General features: G+C 37.2%; 1 protein-coding gene across 1 annotated transcript; it reads right to left on the bottom strand.

Annotated features, from left to right (window-relative positions):
• Positions 1-11,979: 11,979 nt before the first annotated feature.
• Positions 11,980-12,816, bottom strand: LOC143565155 (uncharacterized). The gene has a single exon (XM_077052214.1). The coding sequence runs from the start codon at positions 12,814-12,816 to the stop codon at positions 11,980-11,982; it is 837 nt and encodes a 278-aa protein (XP_076908329.1).
• Positions 12,817-19,101: the final 6,285 nt, after the last annotated feature.

The following is a 19,101-nucleotide window of genomic DNA, read 5'->3' as shown; positions in this document are numbered from 1 at the left end:
CAAAAATATTAAATAAATAAAAAAACCAAAATTCTAATATTTCATTCTCGTTTAAAAAAAACTAACTTCGTATTATACACATTTGTATAATTTCATTTAATCTCTAGTTACATAATGTAATGTACATTATCATTTACCTTAAATTGTACATATGTGTATAAAACCATGTATGTACATATATGTATAATTTAGCTAAATCAAGACGGTTTTTTTATAAACCGGGATGATAAATAAGAATTTTGGTTTTTTGCATTTTTTTGTTTTATGATTTTTTTTATTTTCGGGGTTTTTGTGGTTCAAAATGGTTCTTATGGTTCTCAATTTTCAAATAATTCTCACATGATCCTGATCCTATACATACACACTAGTATAAATGATCCAATACAATAATCTCTTATCGTTCATTACGTACACGACACCCTCAACCCTAGATTTCAAAAATCACGCGGTGGAAAATTTCTAAATTATTTCAAATCGTTTCCATCCCAATTAACCGTTGCGTCGATTTAACCATCATTGATGCCATTTGCAGACACATACTTCAGTTAAATTGAATTGAAATACGCCATTTGCAGAAACCCAGTTGCAGACGTTCCATATTTGTTCATATGATGGAATCTATGATCAAATTGACGGTCGATTGACGTTTGTTTGATGATTACGAAATTATATGAAGTGATTTCAGTGTTCAATTTCATGTTACAGAAATTTAATTTTATATATGAGCTTCTGAACGTTTAAAGATTTGTTCAAGTTATGTTACTGGACGTTTAAAGGTCTGAACTTCAAAACTTAAACGTTCAAGTTTTTTGGCTGAACTTCTAAACTTTTTGAATAGAACTTCTAAACTTTTTTCCTGAACTTCTAAACTTTTTTGAATAGAACTTCTAGACTTTTTAAATAGAAATTCTAAACTTTTTTGAACAGAACTTTTAAACTTTTTAAATAGAACTTCTAAACTTTTTTAAATAAACATTTAAACTTTTTGAATAGAACTTCTAAACATTTTGAATAGAACTTTTAAACTTTTTGAATAGAACTTCTAAACCTTTTTGAATAGAACTTCAAAACTTTTTGAATAGAAGTTCTAAACTTTTATAGAACTTTTAAACTTTTTTAAATAGAACTTATAAACTTTTCACATAAACTTCTAAACTTTTTGTTCAGAACTTCTTAACCAACTGTTGTGAACTTCTTGGAATTTTTTTCTGAACTTCTAAACTTGAACGTTTAAAGGTGTTCGTTTTGGCCAGAACGTTTAAATGTACATTGTGTCTTCAGTTTTGTTCAGAACGTTTAAACGTAATATTTTGAATCCAATCAGAGCTCAATTAAGTTTATTATTTCTGCAATATCATAATCGTTTGATGAATCTAAATCCTTCTACACATCAAATCGATTGATTAAATCATCATTTTTTTGATCAATTTGAAGATTTTTCTGAACTTCAACGTCGTTCTTTTTTTATTTTGGTTTTTAACTTTTGAGATTTCAAAATTTATGCTTTGATTAGAGTTTAAAAATTGGATAAGATAAAGCGAGAAGTTTAGAATTTGGATCAGAATCATTTTGTAATCGATGAATTTGATCATGAACTAGTTTTTGGGTTATTTACGATACTGCCACTGCGTTTTTTGTAATCTGACGCTCTGGAAGTTCGCATGCATAATGTACGATAAGCCATTATTGTACAATATTCACCATCTATATATATATTTGAATAAACTAACATACAATAAGATAGAATATTTTTAGTGTAAAGACGAAGTTAGAATGGTATTCATACCACTGGACTAGCTAGGTGAAGATTTTAGTGACAAAATGAAGATGAGTTTGAGCACTAGCATTTAAATCCAACTCCTAGAACTTTAATATACTTCTTGCGCATGATTACACCTTCTTGAACTTTCTCACACCATATTAATGTCTTGTGGTAAAGTCAAGAGATGATTATAATGAGATTTAGTATTTGAGTCTGGTTTCTATTTGGATAGGATAGAAAAGGAGAAAGATTTAGTGTGTGTGATTGTAGAAACCGAAGGGTAGGGGTGTGGAAGTGGCGGACACTCAAAAAGAATAGGAGAGGGAGAGAATGTAAACTATTTGCTTGAAAGAGGGTGTTTGTGTCACACCCCAACCTACAACGGAACATGTCGGGGCGCGACAATGATTGTATCATAGTTCAGAAGACACTAAGTAAAATACACGTGTCAATATCTAAATTATTCATTCATATATCAAATTTCAAAAGCACAAATATTGTCTCAAATATACCGTTACAAATCAATAATTCAAAGCATAAATAACTTACAACAAAAGTGTTCTTCATTCATCAAAGCAACCTAAGGTATCATCTAACTTCCAATACTTGATTCATCCGATAAAGCTACATGCGTTATGCGTGAGAATATATATTTTTGTCAATATAAAGTTGAGCAAGTAAACCACAGTTTGTGAGTATATATAATACTAAAGGACAACTTCATGCAACAATCGTAAATTACCACAACTAGTAACAATAAATAAAAGTTGTCTTTTCAACCGAATTGCATTGATAACGGTTTACTATGACGACGTATGATCATACTAATGAGGACGAGGATGAGGTACCAGCCAACATAAATTAAACACATAGTCATATTCGCACATAACAACTAATCAAGCAATTTCAATTATGCATATAACGAAATTGTAGTGAAAACAATAAGTTGATTTTGAACGCATAATGCCCCCAAAATTTGTAAAGCAGTAAAAAAGGGGATGTGAATTTACTTACCTTATCGAGTTGGATTAATGAGGAAGAGATAACAAAATTATGATGAGAGCGGTTGGATTCCACGTGGTTTACCGACAATGATTCCTATTTATTAAAAATCGTGTTAAGCAACTATAATGAATTGGAAAAGGAGAATATGACGGACTCGGGTCTCGTTAAGTTACGACATTATTATTATTATTATTATTATTATAAGGTTGAATAAATAACAATTATTAGGTATGATAGCGTATATTAACGGAAACGTTAGACGAATACATATATTTGAACATCTAACATAGATCGGTTTATTAAGTGAGTGTTAAAAAGTTTAGTTTCTTTTTCCTTGTATACGTGTAAAAGAAATGGGGTTTTTAAGGTTCGATCTTTTTTTATAAGATCATACTTATTAGGTGATAATAATGTGTGATAAAGGTAATAGAAGAAAAAAAAAGGTTTAAAAAAATATACCAATCCGCGTCCAAGGGGGTTCGAACCCGCGGCTGGCTGGTTCTAAGTGTTTTAAACAAACACGCACCAGCCATTGGGCTGGTGCCTTAACTTGTGAAAGATGATGAGTTGTAAACATTATACACAAATTTAAAACTTGAACCCAATTCAAAGATAAACCCTAGATCTGAATCTATCCAGTTGATCAACAAATACCCTCTGTTAATCGAATTTGACAGAGGGCTTTCACTAAGCGATGAATTTGAACTTAAAGCAAATAAAAAGTACCTTAATTAAACACGAATTGAATAAGGTTTAGGAGTTAGCGTTTGCGGCTCTAGCACGACTTCGAATTTGATCTTACGCTACTTATTTGTTGAAATTAAGTTAGGGGTTTGCGTCGACTACTTGTAGAGGTGGTGTCTACAAGTTTAATTGAAATATAAGCGAGTATTTATAGTGTTACAAGGACGATTAGGTCGCGACTTAAGGATTACGGGATTCGTTGTCAATTATATATTTTTTACCAAGATTAGAGTGTCGGTTAAACGCGTTTTTGGTCAACAATTGATTTGGCAAGATTAATTTCGTTAATTATGCTCGAAAATTGAGGTCCAAGTAAAGGGGGGGGGTCTTTGTCGGCGACGGGAGAGGGAGAAGAGAGGAGGGAAAAGTTGAATAATATTTGCAATCTGGTCCTATGGTGTTGGATGCAAGATTGGATAAATTGTTAGTTTGGGGTTGATTTTGTACAACTCTCATAATTATTAATAAAAGAAATAAAAACTAAAGAAATATGGAACTTTATTGATAAAATACTCAAACCCGGGTCGGGTAATGATTACAAATGCAAGAAATCGGAAACCCAAAATATTACAGTTTGATTTATGACTTGCTTTTTAACTACATGACTATCTATATAGCCTTTTAGTTTATATCCCCTCAACACTAGATAACATGTGTTGCAAATGTATTAGTGCCATACATTTGAATGTAATGGAGGGGTAGGTTCATGGGTTGATTAGAGGTGATAAAAGTGGTGTGCTTTTAATTTCACTAAATTGACTTGTTTTATTACTCTTTTGTACAATAATTTCTTAAGGCAAGTCTTTGAGTCACGTCAGAAGTGGTCAAAGAATGTGAAGGCGGCCAAAGAGAGTGGCAACCACCACGGTGTAATAGTTGAGACCGCCCTGAATGCCCTTGGATGATTCAAGTGGTGGCCACCATGGAGACATCATATCGGCCTTTAGGCAAGGAGTATTGATACGTTAAAGATCTTTAGTCAAGCCACATTTATCATGCAACCCATGTCATGCTAATGCTTTCTATATTTAAATTAATTGTCTTTTAGTTTTAAGTAGTGGATAAATGGGTTGTCCATTATACCCATGTGTTTCCCTTTCAGTTAAGTTGTAAACTTTTATAAAGGCTTTGAGTTCTAGAATTGATTTAAGAAGAAAATTAACAAAGTTTTATGGCTTATATTGTTGGGTTTCAACGGTGGTTCGAGAAACGGTTAAAACAATTATAACCTATTTTATTATATTATTTTATTCATTTAAGTAAATATAAATCAAATTAATATATGTAAACGAACCTAATAAACGCAGCGGATAAAACGAACGACCATTGAACCGAAAACCCGAACTAAGATCCGGTTAAAATATATACGAGTACGAAATAATAAACGATAACAACCATAGATAAAAGATTAGCTTTATACCTTGGTTATACACAAACTGGGTGAGACACCGAGGGCTAACGAACTGAGCTAGACGATGACACAATCAAAGAGCATCAAGAATTCCGGTGGTGGCTGGTGGTTGTGGATGGCGGTGCTACGGCGGCAGAAGGCGGCGCATTAGCGTTTCCGGCAAGTCAGCAGCAGCAGCAACAGATCACGGCAGCAGCAGGCAGGTGCGGTGGCTGTGGTTGAACAGTAGCCGCAGGTCACAGCAGCAGCGGCGCGCAACAGCAATGGCGGTAGGCGGCGGTGGTTCTTTTGGTGGTGATGGTGACGGCGTAGAGGTGGAGTTCAGGTGGTCGGCGAGCAACAATAGTGTAACATAGTAGCTGCAACAGTAGCCGAGCAGCGGTGGTTGCCGAAGAGTACAGATGGCCGGAAAAACGAGTTCGCCGAAAAAAGGCTCGCCGGAAAACTTCAGGGTTTAGGATCTTGGGTTAAAAATAATATAATATCATTATATATATAAAAATAATTAGGGTTTACCCAATTTAAACCCATTGTGTTTTAAGCCCAATTACCAAACTAAAGCCCAATCAATCATCAAATCTTGCTAATTGATTGTGTCTAGCCTATTAAACAATTTAAATAGACTCGGTGTTCGTTCCCTCGGTGTAACTCTTACCGGGTCACAATCGGGTCGACCCGCGTTGACTTAACCCGAACCGACCATATTTCCAACATATATCTCTTTAATGTTTCTTGGAGGAGCTACAAGAACTAAAAGGCAGCCTATCGTGATGGGTCATATCTCGGGAGATCGCCTGTCTCGAATCCGGCTTCTATCACCGTTGCTCTCACATAGAGGAGCTACAAGTATTAAGGAAATAAGAAGTCAAAATAAGTAAACTACATGAACTTTAGGCAAGATGCAAATAAATAAAAGCATAAATGTAGGCATGTATGCATATTGAACGTTTATGAAATCAGTGGGAAGTTTGTTTGCTTAATAAATGAGTCAACATGAAAAAAACTTTTTTTTTAATTTAATTACAAGAACGAACACAAGTTTTGTCCATTTCTGGTACCGATACCCATATTTGGTGATTTTCGATGAACAGATACCGAGCTCCTTGAAGAAGATGGTGAATGATTATACGATGAATCCTGATTGCAAAGAGTCAGAGCACAAAGTTACTTCTCATCTATCTGATAAGCTTTATCTATCCGAACTAGAGGTGCACAGATTGGAGGTTTTCAAATACAAGGTTCCATACCTCGGGTACAACCGGGTATTGGAAAATCGCGTATTGATAATATCCGGGTCCGATTTGGATCCGGGTATTGTCTCTAAAAACATACCCTGTGTATTGGGTTTAGGTCGGACATAGAACTGGGTATTCTAAAATCAGGTATTTGAATAAATTATTTTCGGATATTGAAAAAAATCATATTTTCTAGTTTTTTCGGGTATTTTTGAGTATTGATTGGATTTTTAAAATGTTGCACTTTTTAGGGGGTTATTTTCCGAGCATTTTAAAGGTATTTTTCGGGTACAGATCAGGTATTTGAAATACCCGGTCTCGGGTATTGGAAAAACCCGGTTCCAGGTATGGAACCGGTTAGGGTTTTCAGGTATTACGATGTACAAATCGGGTCCTGTTCAGATTCGGGTTTTAGTACCGAAATGCATACCCTATCCATACCCTATGGATAGGGCCGTGTACGTGTTCGGGTATTAAAAACCCGGGTAAAAAAACCGGTTTCGGGTATTTTTTAGGTCATGTTCCGAGTTCGGGTTTTCTGTGCACCTTAATTCCTCTAATCGGAACTCATCAAGGCATAAGCTCATCACTTAAAGCCCAACTCGTAGCAGCCCAGCAACATATTTAAACTCCAATTGCTCAGCCCACTTATGTAATATCGAATAATCCAATTCACAACAATTCCCTGAATAAATAAAAAAAAAAAGAAATATATTCCAGTTGAATTGGTACACAGACCCTTCATATTTTTAACTAAAGGTGCATAAAAAACCTGAATCCGAAACCAGACTTGAAAAAAATCCGAAACATGTTATTTTTATACCCGGGTTTTTAATACCCGAACCCGTACCCGACCCTATCCATAGGGTACAGATAGGGTATGCTTTTTAGTGTCAAAACCCGTATCCGAACCAGACCCGATAATACCCTAAAACCCGAACCGGTTCCATACCCGGAACCGGGTTTTTCCAATACCCGACACCGTGTTTTTCAAATACCCGAAATTACCCGAAAAATACACGAAAAATACCCACAAAAAGTGCAACCCCTAAAAAATTCCAATCTATACCCGAAAAAACCTGATAATATGGTTTTCACAATACCCGGAAATAGGGTATTCAAATACCCGGTTTTAGAATACCCGGTTCTATACCCGACCCGAATCCGGTACATAGGGTAAGGTTTTTAGAGGTAAAACTTGGACCCGAACCCGACTCGGGTATTGCTAATACCCGATCATACCTGAACCCGATTTTAAACCCAAACTCAGATTTTTCTAATACCCGATTTGTGCACCTCTATTTTTAACACTCGTCCCACCTCTCCAGATCATACACTCACTCAGATCATGTAGGCAACTTTTGCTATACGAATATTTTTGTTTGTAAACTTTGAAAATATTGTTAAAACTTTTGCTATACGAGATATTTTTGGTTGTAAAACTTTGAAAATATTATTGTTACACATATTTTTTTTAATCCAAATTATGATTTATTTTTCTTTTATTAGTTTAATAAGCTAACCCCTGTTTTTTTAAATATCATTTGTAACCATCCATAATACTTTTACTATACGAGTATTTTGTTTGTAAGACTTTCAAAATATTATTGTCAGTCACATATATTGTTTATCCGAGTTATGAATTATTTTATTTTATTAGTTATAATATTTGAGTGAGTTTTTCTAAGATTCTACGTCAATCATCCATATTTATTTTGATGTTTCAAGACGGACTCACATAAAAACACCATTGTGAAAAATTCTCAATTGAGTCAGATTTTAAACCTCAGATCATGAGATCTCAAATCTTAATCACCACTTATTTATCTTAAAAAGAATACCAATAACATAATTTTTTTTCTTTTTTGAACAACAAACACCTGAGAGACCTTCTGGAGGTTAATTTAGACAAATTCTCATCTTTAAAGAGACTCGAACCCCCTTAATTCACAGGAATGAAACTTTTAGGGATAATCTCTAGACCATCTCACCAAAGTGGTGATGGCAATAAAGTAAGTATTATCGTGAATATCTGAAAAAGGATTCGGTGATATAACAAAAATACCAAACTGAAAAAGAGTGACGGTTGCAATCATGAAAAGTCAAAAGGTTGTGAAATAGAAAAGAGAGATGCTAATCCACTTTACCTACAATCTAGATGACTTTTGGTTGCTGATCTTCCTGCATGTCTTTAAAAAGAAACAAGGAATGAACCAAATTGACTATCTTTTCAATCAATAGATCACCCGTGATGTGATTTATAAACCATTGAATCTAATACAACACACTACTCGTCCGACTACTTTTTTTCAAAATAGTATTGTACTATTTAAAACAAATTTTGTATTACCTAAATCAAAGCTATTTCTGACATCCAAAAAAAAAACACGAGTAAGAGGAATAATGTTTCTTTGCGATGTCTAAAGTAATGGAATTGGTACCAGGTATTGAACACGAACTCAGACTCGTTAATTTGGCTAAGCATCCAAACACGTATGTTATACTATTGAGAAACTTCATAAAACTCAATTACTCAATTACAATCTCTAAACCCCAAAGCACGGGCATTTATAATCTAACCTATCATGTTTAGATTACAACTAGGATTGCTAAATATTAGGACATAATAATTATACTAACAATTAAATCCAAGCACATTTAATTGTTTATAATTATCCACTCCTTAAATCTCGTTATTTAACCTTGCACGCCAAGTAACGGGCTATAACCGAAATTCCCAACAATCACCCCCGGAATTTCGAACTCGAAACTGACAAGTCTTCAACTCCAAGTAATTCCCGCATCTCATTGAATTTGATTCTCCCAAGAGCCTTCGTCAAGATATTGGCACATTGCTTAACACCACTAACATGCTCGACATTTACTTCTTCACGATCAACACATTCTCGAATGTAGTGAAACCGAGATTTAATGTGTTTGGTCCTTCCATGGAAAACCGGATTCTTCACGAGAACTATCGTTGATGTATTATCGATACGTAACACCACTGCTTGAATTTCCTTGTCGAATAACTCACTTATCAAGTCTCTTAGCCAAACCGCTTGACACGCTGTTGCGCTTGCCGCCATGTACTCTGCTTCACACGATGAGAGTGCAACCGTACACTGTTTCTGAGAACACCAAGTAATTGGTGAAGACCCAAGATAAAACACGTGCCCCGTAGTGCTTCTGCCATCGTCTTGGTCAATGTTATGGCTACTATCACTATAACCAAGTAACACGTTTTTCCCACGAGTGTAAGAAATACCAAAACCGAGAGTACCTTGAATATAACGAAGAATTTGCTTTATAAGAGTTGCATCAGATTGCTTCGGGTTTTGCATGTACCGGCTTACGACTCCGACTGAATACGCCAAGTCGAGACGAGTTTGTAAAAGGTACCGGAGACACCCAACAATTTTTCGATATCTCGTAGCATCAAAATCTTCTTCGTCTTCAAATTTAGAAACTTTTATACTCGGATCCAATGGAATTTGAGCAAGATTGCAAATCTCCATTCCCGCTTCTGCTAAAATTCTCTTCGCATACGCTTCTTGCTTAATTTTTATCCCATCCTTGCTTTGTGAAACTTCAATTCCGAGATAATAAGTTAGCTTTCCCAAATTCGACATCTCAAAGTTTAAAGCCATCTCGCGCTTAAACTCCATTATTAAGTTTAAACTGGAACCCATCACGATTAAGTCGTCAACGTACACACCGACTATTAAAAGATCGGTTCCAATTTTCTTTCGGTATACCGCTTGTTCTTCTATGCACCGGTGAAACTTCATATATAACAAAATACCGTTCAACTTTGTATTCCACGCCCTAGGAGCTTGCCTTAAGCCGTACAACGCTTTGGATAATTTGTATACTTTGTGCTCCTCACCCTTTTTAACAAAACCAAGCGGTTGAGAAACAAAAACTTGTTCTTTTAACTCGCCATGTAGGAACGCGGATTTGACATCGAGGTGATGCAATTCCCAACCTCCATTCGTTGCGAGAGATAACAATAAATGAACCGTTTCGAGTCTAGCCACTGGTGCGAAAACCTCGTCAAAATCGACTCCGGGTTGCTGAACATAACCCTTTGCCACAAGTCTCGCCTTGTGTTTATTAAGCGAGCCATACGCGTTTATTTTAACCTTGAAAACCCACTTTAAATCAATCTCCTTTGCACCACATGGTAACTCGGTCAACGTCCACGCATTATTTTTATTTATCGAGTCAATTTCGATACGCATTGCTTTCACCCACTCCGGTTTCGATTTTGCATCATCAAAACAAACCGGTTCATCATCGGCGAGCAATAATAAATCTTCATCGATTATACTTGAATTCAAGACATAATCATTAAAATGTACCGGGGTAACCGTGGCTCGAGAAGATCTTCGAACTGTCGGCTCAGGTGTAACCGTGTTGCTTGTATCAGCCGGGCTTGTTGGAGCATTTTCGACTATCGGTTCTTCATTGTCTTCGTAACACCCATCACCACTTGAACTCGTAGAGTTTGACCCAGAGCTCGACCCGATGTTTTCGGTATTAACGGTTCCTTCTCTGGTGTCAATTTCATCACCAAAGTTAACCCAAAACATGCCAGGTGCTCAATCCTCCTCATCGATTGTTACGATACTTTTACCCCAATTCCAACTTTGCTTTTCATCAAACACAGTGTCACTTGCTCGACTCACAACAATTTTTCTAGTCGATGGATTGTATAAACGATACGCCGCCGAACCTTTATCGCTTCCGAGATAAACTAAACGAGTCGAACGATCTTCTAACTTCTTAATATTTCCCGCAACTATTTTTGAATACGTAACACTTCCAAAACCCTTAAGAAATTTAAGATCCGGTTTCTTTCGCTTTAACATCTCCTACGGTGTTTTGTCTTTTAACGCTCGAGTTGGAATTTTATTAATCACGTCGGTTGAATACCTCACCGCTTCACCCCACATATAATTCGGAACTTGTCTCGCTTTTAATATGCTCTGAGTCATATCCAATATCGTGCGGTTCCGCCTTTCAACAACACCAATTTGTTGAGGTGTATATGGAGCGGTTAAATGCCGAATAAACCCCTCGTTTTCAGAGAACCGATTGAAATCACGAGAAGTAAATTCTCCCCCTCGATCGGTTCGAAACGTCTTGATTTTCTCACTATTTTCCGCTTCCACCATGACTTTAAATCGCTTGAAGGTGTCGAACGCTTCACTTTTTTCCTTCAACAAAAAAGTCCACATGAAACGTGAAAAATCATCTATCAAGACGAACACGTACCTATTTCCGACTAAGGTACCAGGAGTAATGGGCCCGCATAAATATCCATGGATTAGTTCCAAGGCTCGGGTTGCTCTAAACGTCGCCGACTTCGGAAACGGTTTCCTCGTTTGCTTCCCGACTAAGCACGAGTCACAAATTTGATTTTCTTGATCAACCTTTGGCATTCCAACGACCATATTATTTTTCACCATTTATTTCATAGACTCGAAATTTAGGTGTCCTAGTCTCGCGTGCCAAAGCCAATTCTCGTTATCAATCCGGGATTGTAAACACACGGGTTTCCCCGTCTTTAACTTAATCGTATAAAGACGATTCTTGGATCGAGTAACCCACATCAACAATTTTCCTTGATCATCATACATCAACAAGTAACCGTCTTTCATACGAATATCACAACCACTTTCCGTTGCTTGCCCAAGACTAATAATATTACTTTGTAAACTAGGAATATAATAAATGTCGGTCAATAATTGTTGCTCCCTCGTTTTACCGACTAGTAATATCGACCCTTTCCCGCAAATATCAACATATGACCCATCTCAAAATTTAACTTTGCCACCAACACACTTATTTAATTCAGAGAAAAAAGATAAATTACCCGTCATATGGTTGCTCGCACCGTTATCCAAATACCACAGGTCTTGTTCGTTCGAACCACCCTCATAATATTTTGGTATAACCTTCTGTTCATTCAAGTACACTTTTTCTTGGACACACTGCACCATATAGAGGGACGAGTCTTTTTCTTTTGCGTCGGCCAAATGTGCTTGTCTCTCTTTCCTTCGTACCGGACACCTCGAAACGAAGTAACCAAATTCATCACAACGAAAGCATTGAACTTCCGAGTAATCCTTTTTACCCTTTCGTTTATCCCCTTCGTTGGACCCACCATGTGAACCACGGTTCTGATTCCCACGTCCACCACCACGTCCTCGGCTCGAACCTTTCCCGCACCCCCTACTCGTTTCGCGTGAACACTGCTTCGAACTCGATGAGGATTCCAAATTATTAAACAAAAGTTTACCTTCTTCAGAACGCAACACGTGTCCTTTTATATGCTCCTCATAAGCTTTCAACCTCCCGACAACATCCTCAAAACCGATTGTTTTAAGGTCTAACACTTTCTCGAGGGATGCTACAACTTGGATAAACCGGCTCGGCAGGCTTGTGAAGAATTTCTGGACTAGCTTCCTTTCTTCATATGGTTGTCCAAGTGTGGCTGCTTTTGAAGAGATCGTGGTCATTCTCGATGCATACTCGTCAATGGTTTCGGTTTCTTTCATCATCATACCGTCAAATTCACGTATTAACGCATGAAGTCTAGCATCCTTCACACGTTCCGCGCCCATATTTCTTGACTTTATGGCATCCCACATCTCTTTTGCCAATTTAAAATTACCGATTTGAAGTATCTATTTCTCGGGAATCGACTGAAACAAAAGTGCCTTCGCGATGTTATTTTGCTTCGCGTCATTAGAGCCCGGGTCAATCACATCCCAAACTCCATGAATCCCAAAAATAACCTCCATATGCATACTCCAAATCGTGTAGTTTGTTTTCGTCAAATGCGGACACTGAAATGACCCGGAGACAGGTCTCTTTTCCCGTTTGGTTCGCATCATCCATCTTGGTTCTACGACTATAAGCTTTTGAAAAAATTCTTTGGTGTAACCGGTTCAATTTTTCCAGCCTACACGTTAAAACCCAGGTCCAAATCTGATCCGAACACGCCTTTCGGTTTCATAGACAAACACCACAATTTATATTTTAATTAATTGAAATATCAATTAATGTGAAATCTCACTGTTTTTCTTTTTGGCCTTCTGAACCAAACCAAGGCCCAATAATTGGACTTGAGCAGAACCCAAAATCAATGTTAATAAACAATTGAACCAACTACAGGACGCCACTTATAGTCAGAACTCAGGTTACGTACTTGATAAATCAACCAAAATCCACACTACTGGATGCCGACCAAACAACGGTTCTCATGCTGTCGCCGATTGCCGCTGCTCACCTGCTCGGAATTTCCCTCACGTCATGGTTTAGTTCCGATTGCAGGTCTTGAATGCCGCGGAGGAAGTTACCTCACGTCACAGTTATTCCGACCACAGGTCCGACCTTCACGTCGGTTGTCAAACAAACACCGATTGCAATAATCTTCGCCGGAATTCCTCACGTCACAGGTTTTTCGATGAACGCAGACGGTGTTTTGAAGGCCGGTGGGAGTTCCCTCACATCACAGGATACTCCGACCTTCAATTGCATAGGCCCGACCAACACGTCGGTTACCAGGTCATCGATTAACAACGCTCCGATACCAATTAATGGAATTGGTACCAGGTATTGAACACGAACTCAGACTCGTTAATTTGGCTAAGCACCCAAACATGTATGTTATATTATTGAGAAACTTCACAAAACTCAATTACTCAATTAAAATCTCTAAACCCCAAAGCACGGGTATTTATAATCTAACCTATCACGCTTAGACTACAACTAGGATTGCTAAATATTAGGACATAATAATTATACTAACAATTAAATCTAAGCACATTTAATTGTTTATAATTATCCACTCCTTAAATCTCGTTACTTAACTTTGCACGCCAAGTAACGGCCTTTAACCGAAATTCCCAACATAAAGACTCTTTGTGAGGATCTCACCTCTAATCTAGTAGTCTATAAGATTGGTAGAAAAAACAACATCAATATAAAATTATTGTTGGCAACTAACTGTCATTGTTAACTAAGTTATCATTAACGAAAGCAAATATTCTTTAGTAACTAAGTTATTAATAACATAAACAAATCATTAAAAGTAACTAATTTGGTAGTGTCAGAGTTGCATGACGGTAATTAGTTAACATAATTAACCGGAAATTGTTTTAACTGACAAAGTGACACCATTTTATGAAGATTTTGTCGTTTCAACAATTTACTTTGATGGTTTCAGATGTATAATAAACATCTTTTGTTTATTTCAGGCACGTTTTCATAGAGAAAACTTACACATTTATTTTTATTGTTAGTTTCTTAAATTGCCAATTGTTTTGGTCAAAAATCAACGAAGCAATAATTGAACTAATTCGTTAAGCGAGGTAGTATGCTTCTCAATAATCAGGTGAGTAAATGAAGTAAAGGTAAATGGTTGACACAACGATATAGCGAGGAAAACCTAGGATCCTGGTGAGGATCTTCATAAAAACCTTGGGAGGGGAATACTATCCCCGGCCTAAATTTATTAATGTAAAAAGTAGGTTACAACTTGAGAATTGATTGAGAATGAAAGCTAAGTACAAATATCATTGTTGTGAGTGTAGAGAGTGTGTTCCTAAAATGTTCTCAATAGCCCCATTATATAGAGATGAAAAATAACTAGAACTCCTATAATTCCGGGAACCCTAGCTGCCATGACCGTTTGAAAATGTGTTCTCCAATCCCACGTGCAATTCAACTGGTCCTCCAATCTTTCAGGTAGAATGAGTCAGCTAGCCGTTGTAGTCTGTTATACTTTCGAGTAACTTGTAAGCATAACATAAATAAAACAAGTATAGTCAGTTAGTTCAAGATCATGCAGCTAGTTGTGAATCCAAGCTATCAGGATAATCGTCAGGATCACGTTCGGGATAAATTGACACCTAATAATTGTCCCCAAAATTATTATAACTGTCAAGCATAAAATCACATTTGTTATATTTTTTTCTACTTAATCACAAATTTGAATTATGACGGCCTAAGGTAATTTGATAAGACATGAATCAACTTTCGAGATTACTTAACTGCCTTTCATTCAATCCCGAATGGACTCCTATACTTGCTCCTGGATCACTTATAACCTCATATCACTTACGATTCCAGATAACTTTTTCTCCTTCTATCTCGGGTTTCTTTCTTTTCTTCAGTTTTAACAAGTAATGGCTAACAATAGATCTAAAGCATCCGCCTCCAGTAGCGTAAATACCTATCCTGCCTTCGAATGTTAGCATATCCTTGTTGATCCCGATTTCAAAACCTGTACTTTTTCTGATCTTGACATGTTGTACCCTCAATCCGGTAATGCCTTTCCTCCTGGAGCCAAGTTTCGCCCTTTCGATAAGACCTTTCGATCCGACTGTATCTCCAAAAAGTGGGTTGTCTTCCTGTCTTACTCGTTCACACTTAGCTTAACTTACCCCTTCCCTGGTTGCATTGCTCGTTTCTTCAAAGTCACTAGCATCGGCTACGTCCAAGCCATGCCAATGCTGTGGAGGATTCTCTATATGCATAATAAGATCATTATAAGTCAAAATATTTACATGCAAATATCTGACTTGGCAACCATTTACAAACTTACAACCCGCGGCTATAGTCGCTTTGTCCATCAATTAATGTCCTACCAACTCCCCCTGATCCTAGATACAAAAAAAAAACAATGGGTAGTGATACAAGAGTTTCTTCTTTGTCCAAAGGGATTCTATTCCTGGAGGCAAGGAACTTCCTTAATGATTTTATGCGAATTTTGCGGATGTTGTGACTCCTACGTCTGCTGCTCTGAAGAGGATTCCGACGATTTTGGGGATTCCCAAGAAAGAAAGCTCCTTCCAGCTTGAGGTGTTACTTTCTTCGGATTCCAAGCAGTCATAAACGGAAGTATGTCAGGTGAGACCATCATCCTTAAAATTTTTAAATTTTAGGGATATTGCTGCTTTCGGAATCCCAATTTCGTGTTAACGCAGTCCAGGGACTGGGTTTGGATGATCTGGACAGCTTATTTCAAAGAAGGAGCCAACCACCATCGAAGTCTCCAAGACACTCCCTCCACCTTCTCTAACTAGAGCTTCTACTTCCAAGAAGAGGAAATATAGTGAGGCTTCGGATCCGCTATCGATTCACTCAGCTTTGAGAATGCCGAGCCATTCCATATCCATGTTAGGATCCTATAACACTTATTTTTCGAGGGTAATTATAATACTGACCATACCTTTTCTTGTTGTAGGGTCTTTATCACTTAACCAAGATTCACCAAGCTTCTCTCCATGAGGTTGAGGTGCAGAAGTTGGAAATGGACGATCTCAACAAGATATCCGAGACTATGCCCCTCTATATTGAGAACATGGCCAAGGAATTTGATTGGCTAAAGCGGGATCACGTTGACCTCAAGGCCACTAACACTAAGGAGTTGGATGAATTCAAGACCCAACTTAGGATGCATGCTACTCATTCCATTTGTTGCGTTAGGATCAAGCCGATGGAAGAAGCTAGGAAGCCCAACTTTGATATGTTTTCTTGGGATAATGAAGGTTTAAAGGTGAGGGAGACAGAGATCAGGGCTGAGCTAGGATAGGCTTCTAGAGAGGATCTTGCTTTTTCAAGCAAGGTTGTTGAGGTGAAGACTGAAGATGCTGAGGTAAAGGATGGTGATGAATATAAGGTGGTGCAGGCTGGGATGGCCTCTGGTTTTTCGAAGGTGAAGGATAATAAAGACAAGGCCCGGGCCCCTCTTTGTTTGGTGTTTTTTTCTTGATGGTTTTCGATATGGTTGTAAAACTATTTACTTTTCTATTTTGTGGTGATACTTGAAACAATTTACTTTTTATGTCATTTAGAACAGTAGATAATCAAGTTGGAGGGTCCCTGGGTTTCAAGACGAAGCCTTTGGTTATCAGTTTAGGAAAAATTTTAGATATTCCTGATGGAGGGATCCTGAGTTTCAGGTGGAAGTCAAGAATATCCTTTGCTTAATATAATGATATCCATTTTCCTTATGTCTATTTCATTTTACGCCAAAAATATATTGATAAAATAGCTTTCTTATACTTTAACTGGATTAAAATATAAATTTGGAAATAATTTTTCACCACATACTTGGGAAAGTGAATAAGTATTCAAACCTGGTAGGGGTAGGATAAGGTTTAAATTCATAGACATTAAGAATATCTGAAGTCCCAATCAATCGTCAAATCTTTATCTTGGGTCGAACCTTAAGATTCTACAAGATATGTTAAGATAATAACTGAGTTGGTTAGGTGGTCCTGAGGATCCTGGGAAAATCCCAAAGTAGGTTTGATCATAAAGATTCAGGGGAAAATCCTAAAAAAGTTTTTGATCGTAACGATCCTGGGGAAAATCCCAAAAATAGCTTTTGATCATAAAGATCTTGGCGAAAATCCCAAAAATATATTTGATCATATAAATCCTGGGGAAAATATCAAAAATATATTTGAATTTAAAGATCCTGGGGAAAATCAGGAAAATATATTTGACATTGAGTTAACACCTAAGTGTTAAATGTAAGCCAATAGTGAGACATGAAATTGCCAAAACCTTGTGTAAACACTTGGGACAAGCCAATCGTGAGCAACATGAAAATGCCAAAACCTTGTGTAGTTACTTGGGATAAGCTACAGATGTATAACATGTTCATGTTATTCCGTTGATAATATACTTGAGGATCCACCACGTAACCATCAACAAGGAAATTGTCAGCCACCGTTAGGATGAACTGGTCCCGCCATCATGAATTACATGTGGACAACGTGCACTTCTGGAAAGGTGTTTAAACCCAATTCGTAGAAAGGTCAAAACATGTTAACCTATCAAGGGAATTATACCTTAAACTTAGAGAGGTGGCCAAACCCCTAGGAATACATTCACTTCTTAGTCGGGATCCCGATTCTGCAAAACACTTGAACCTTTGTGAGGGTGGGTGTTAGCTTGGCTTGGCTAACACCCTTCCGATGCGTAAGCCAACATTGAGATTTAAAAAATAATATAAAAAGAAATAAATAATTGAAATAGTAAAGTCATAATACATACCATACCAAGTCAGAAATAAAAATCTAACTTACACGAAGTAGAGTTTAAGGTGAACAACATTACATGATCTTGGTAGGATCCTGCCATCCATAGCAAATAGCTGATATGATTCTTTTCCTGCCTCAGCCTCGATCCTGCCATCCATAGCAAATACCTTCATACGAAAGGCTATGGGATTCTCATCCCTTTTGATCTCATTGTGTTGCAAATATTTCTTGATAGGTTTGACCCAAGATTCCTGACTAGCTTGAGGATCCTGATTAGCAATATCTTCTGAATCCATTACTTCATTGACTTGGAGATTTTACTCATCAGCTTCCCTTATTACTTCGTTTTCACCAAGCGGAGGTATATCGGTGGCTGGATTCAGTTAATGCATGATCATAAATTTTATTTTCATCGGGATCTTGAAGGCAGATCCAAGATTTTCCAAAGCTTGTGCTTCAGTGTTTTCATCCCTGGGTACCTGTTTGATAATAAAAGAACTGAATTTCCTAGCCGAATTTTTAACTATCCGAAGATATTCGGTTAGTTTTTCACTTTTAACAGCATAAGAGCCATTGAAGTGGTTAGAAAGCAATAAGGAATCCACAATATATGAATATTTTTAACTTATAAATCCTTAGAAAACTGAAGGGCATCAATTAAAGATTCATACTCGACTTCATTATTGGTGGCTTGGAAATCACATCTGATTGCCTGGGGGTATTATGTCCCCATGTGGCGATTTCCGGATGATTCCTAAGCATGCCTCCCTGAAATTTGAGGCCCCATTAGTAAATAATATCCACTTACCCTTATCCAAGTCTAGTTGTTGAACTTCCCAGTCAGCTTCCTGCTAGATGTCACTACTGAAATCAGCC

This window comes from Bidens hawaiensis, unplaced genomic scaffold (genome assembly GCF_021521415.1).
Source record: "Bidens hawaiensis isolate Kalapana, Puna unplaced genomic scaffold, B.hawaiensis_p1.1 tig00022293_1, whole genome shotgun sequence".
In the NCBI taxonomy this organism is placed as follows: Eukaryota; Viridiplantae; Streptophyta; class Magnoliopsida; order Asterales; family Asteraceae; genus Bidens; species Bidens hawaiensis.
This window is presented reverse-complemented; position numbering and strand designations above follow the sequence as displayed.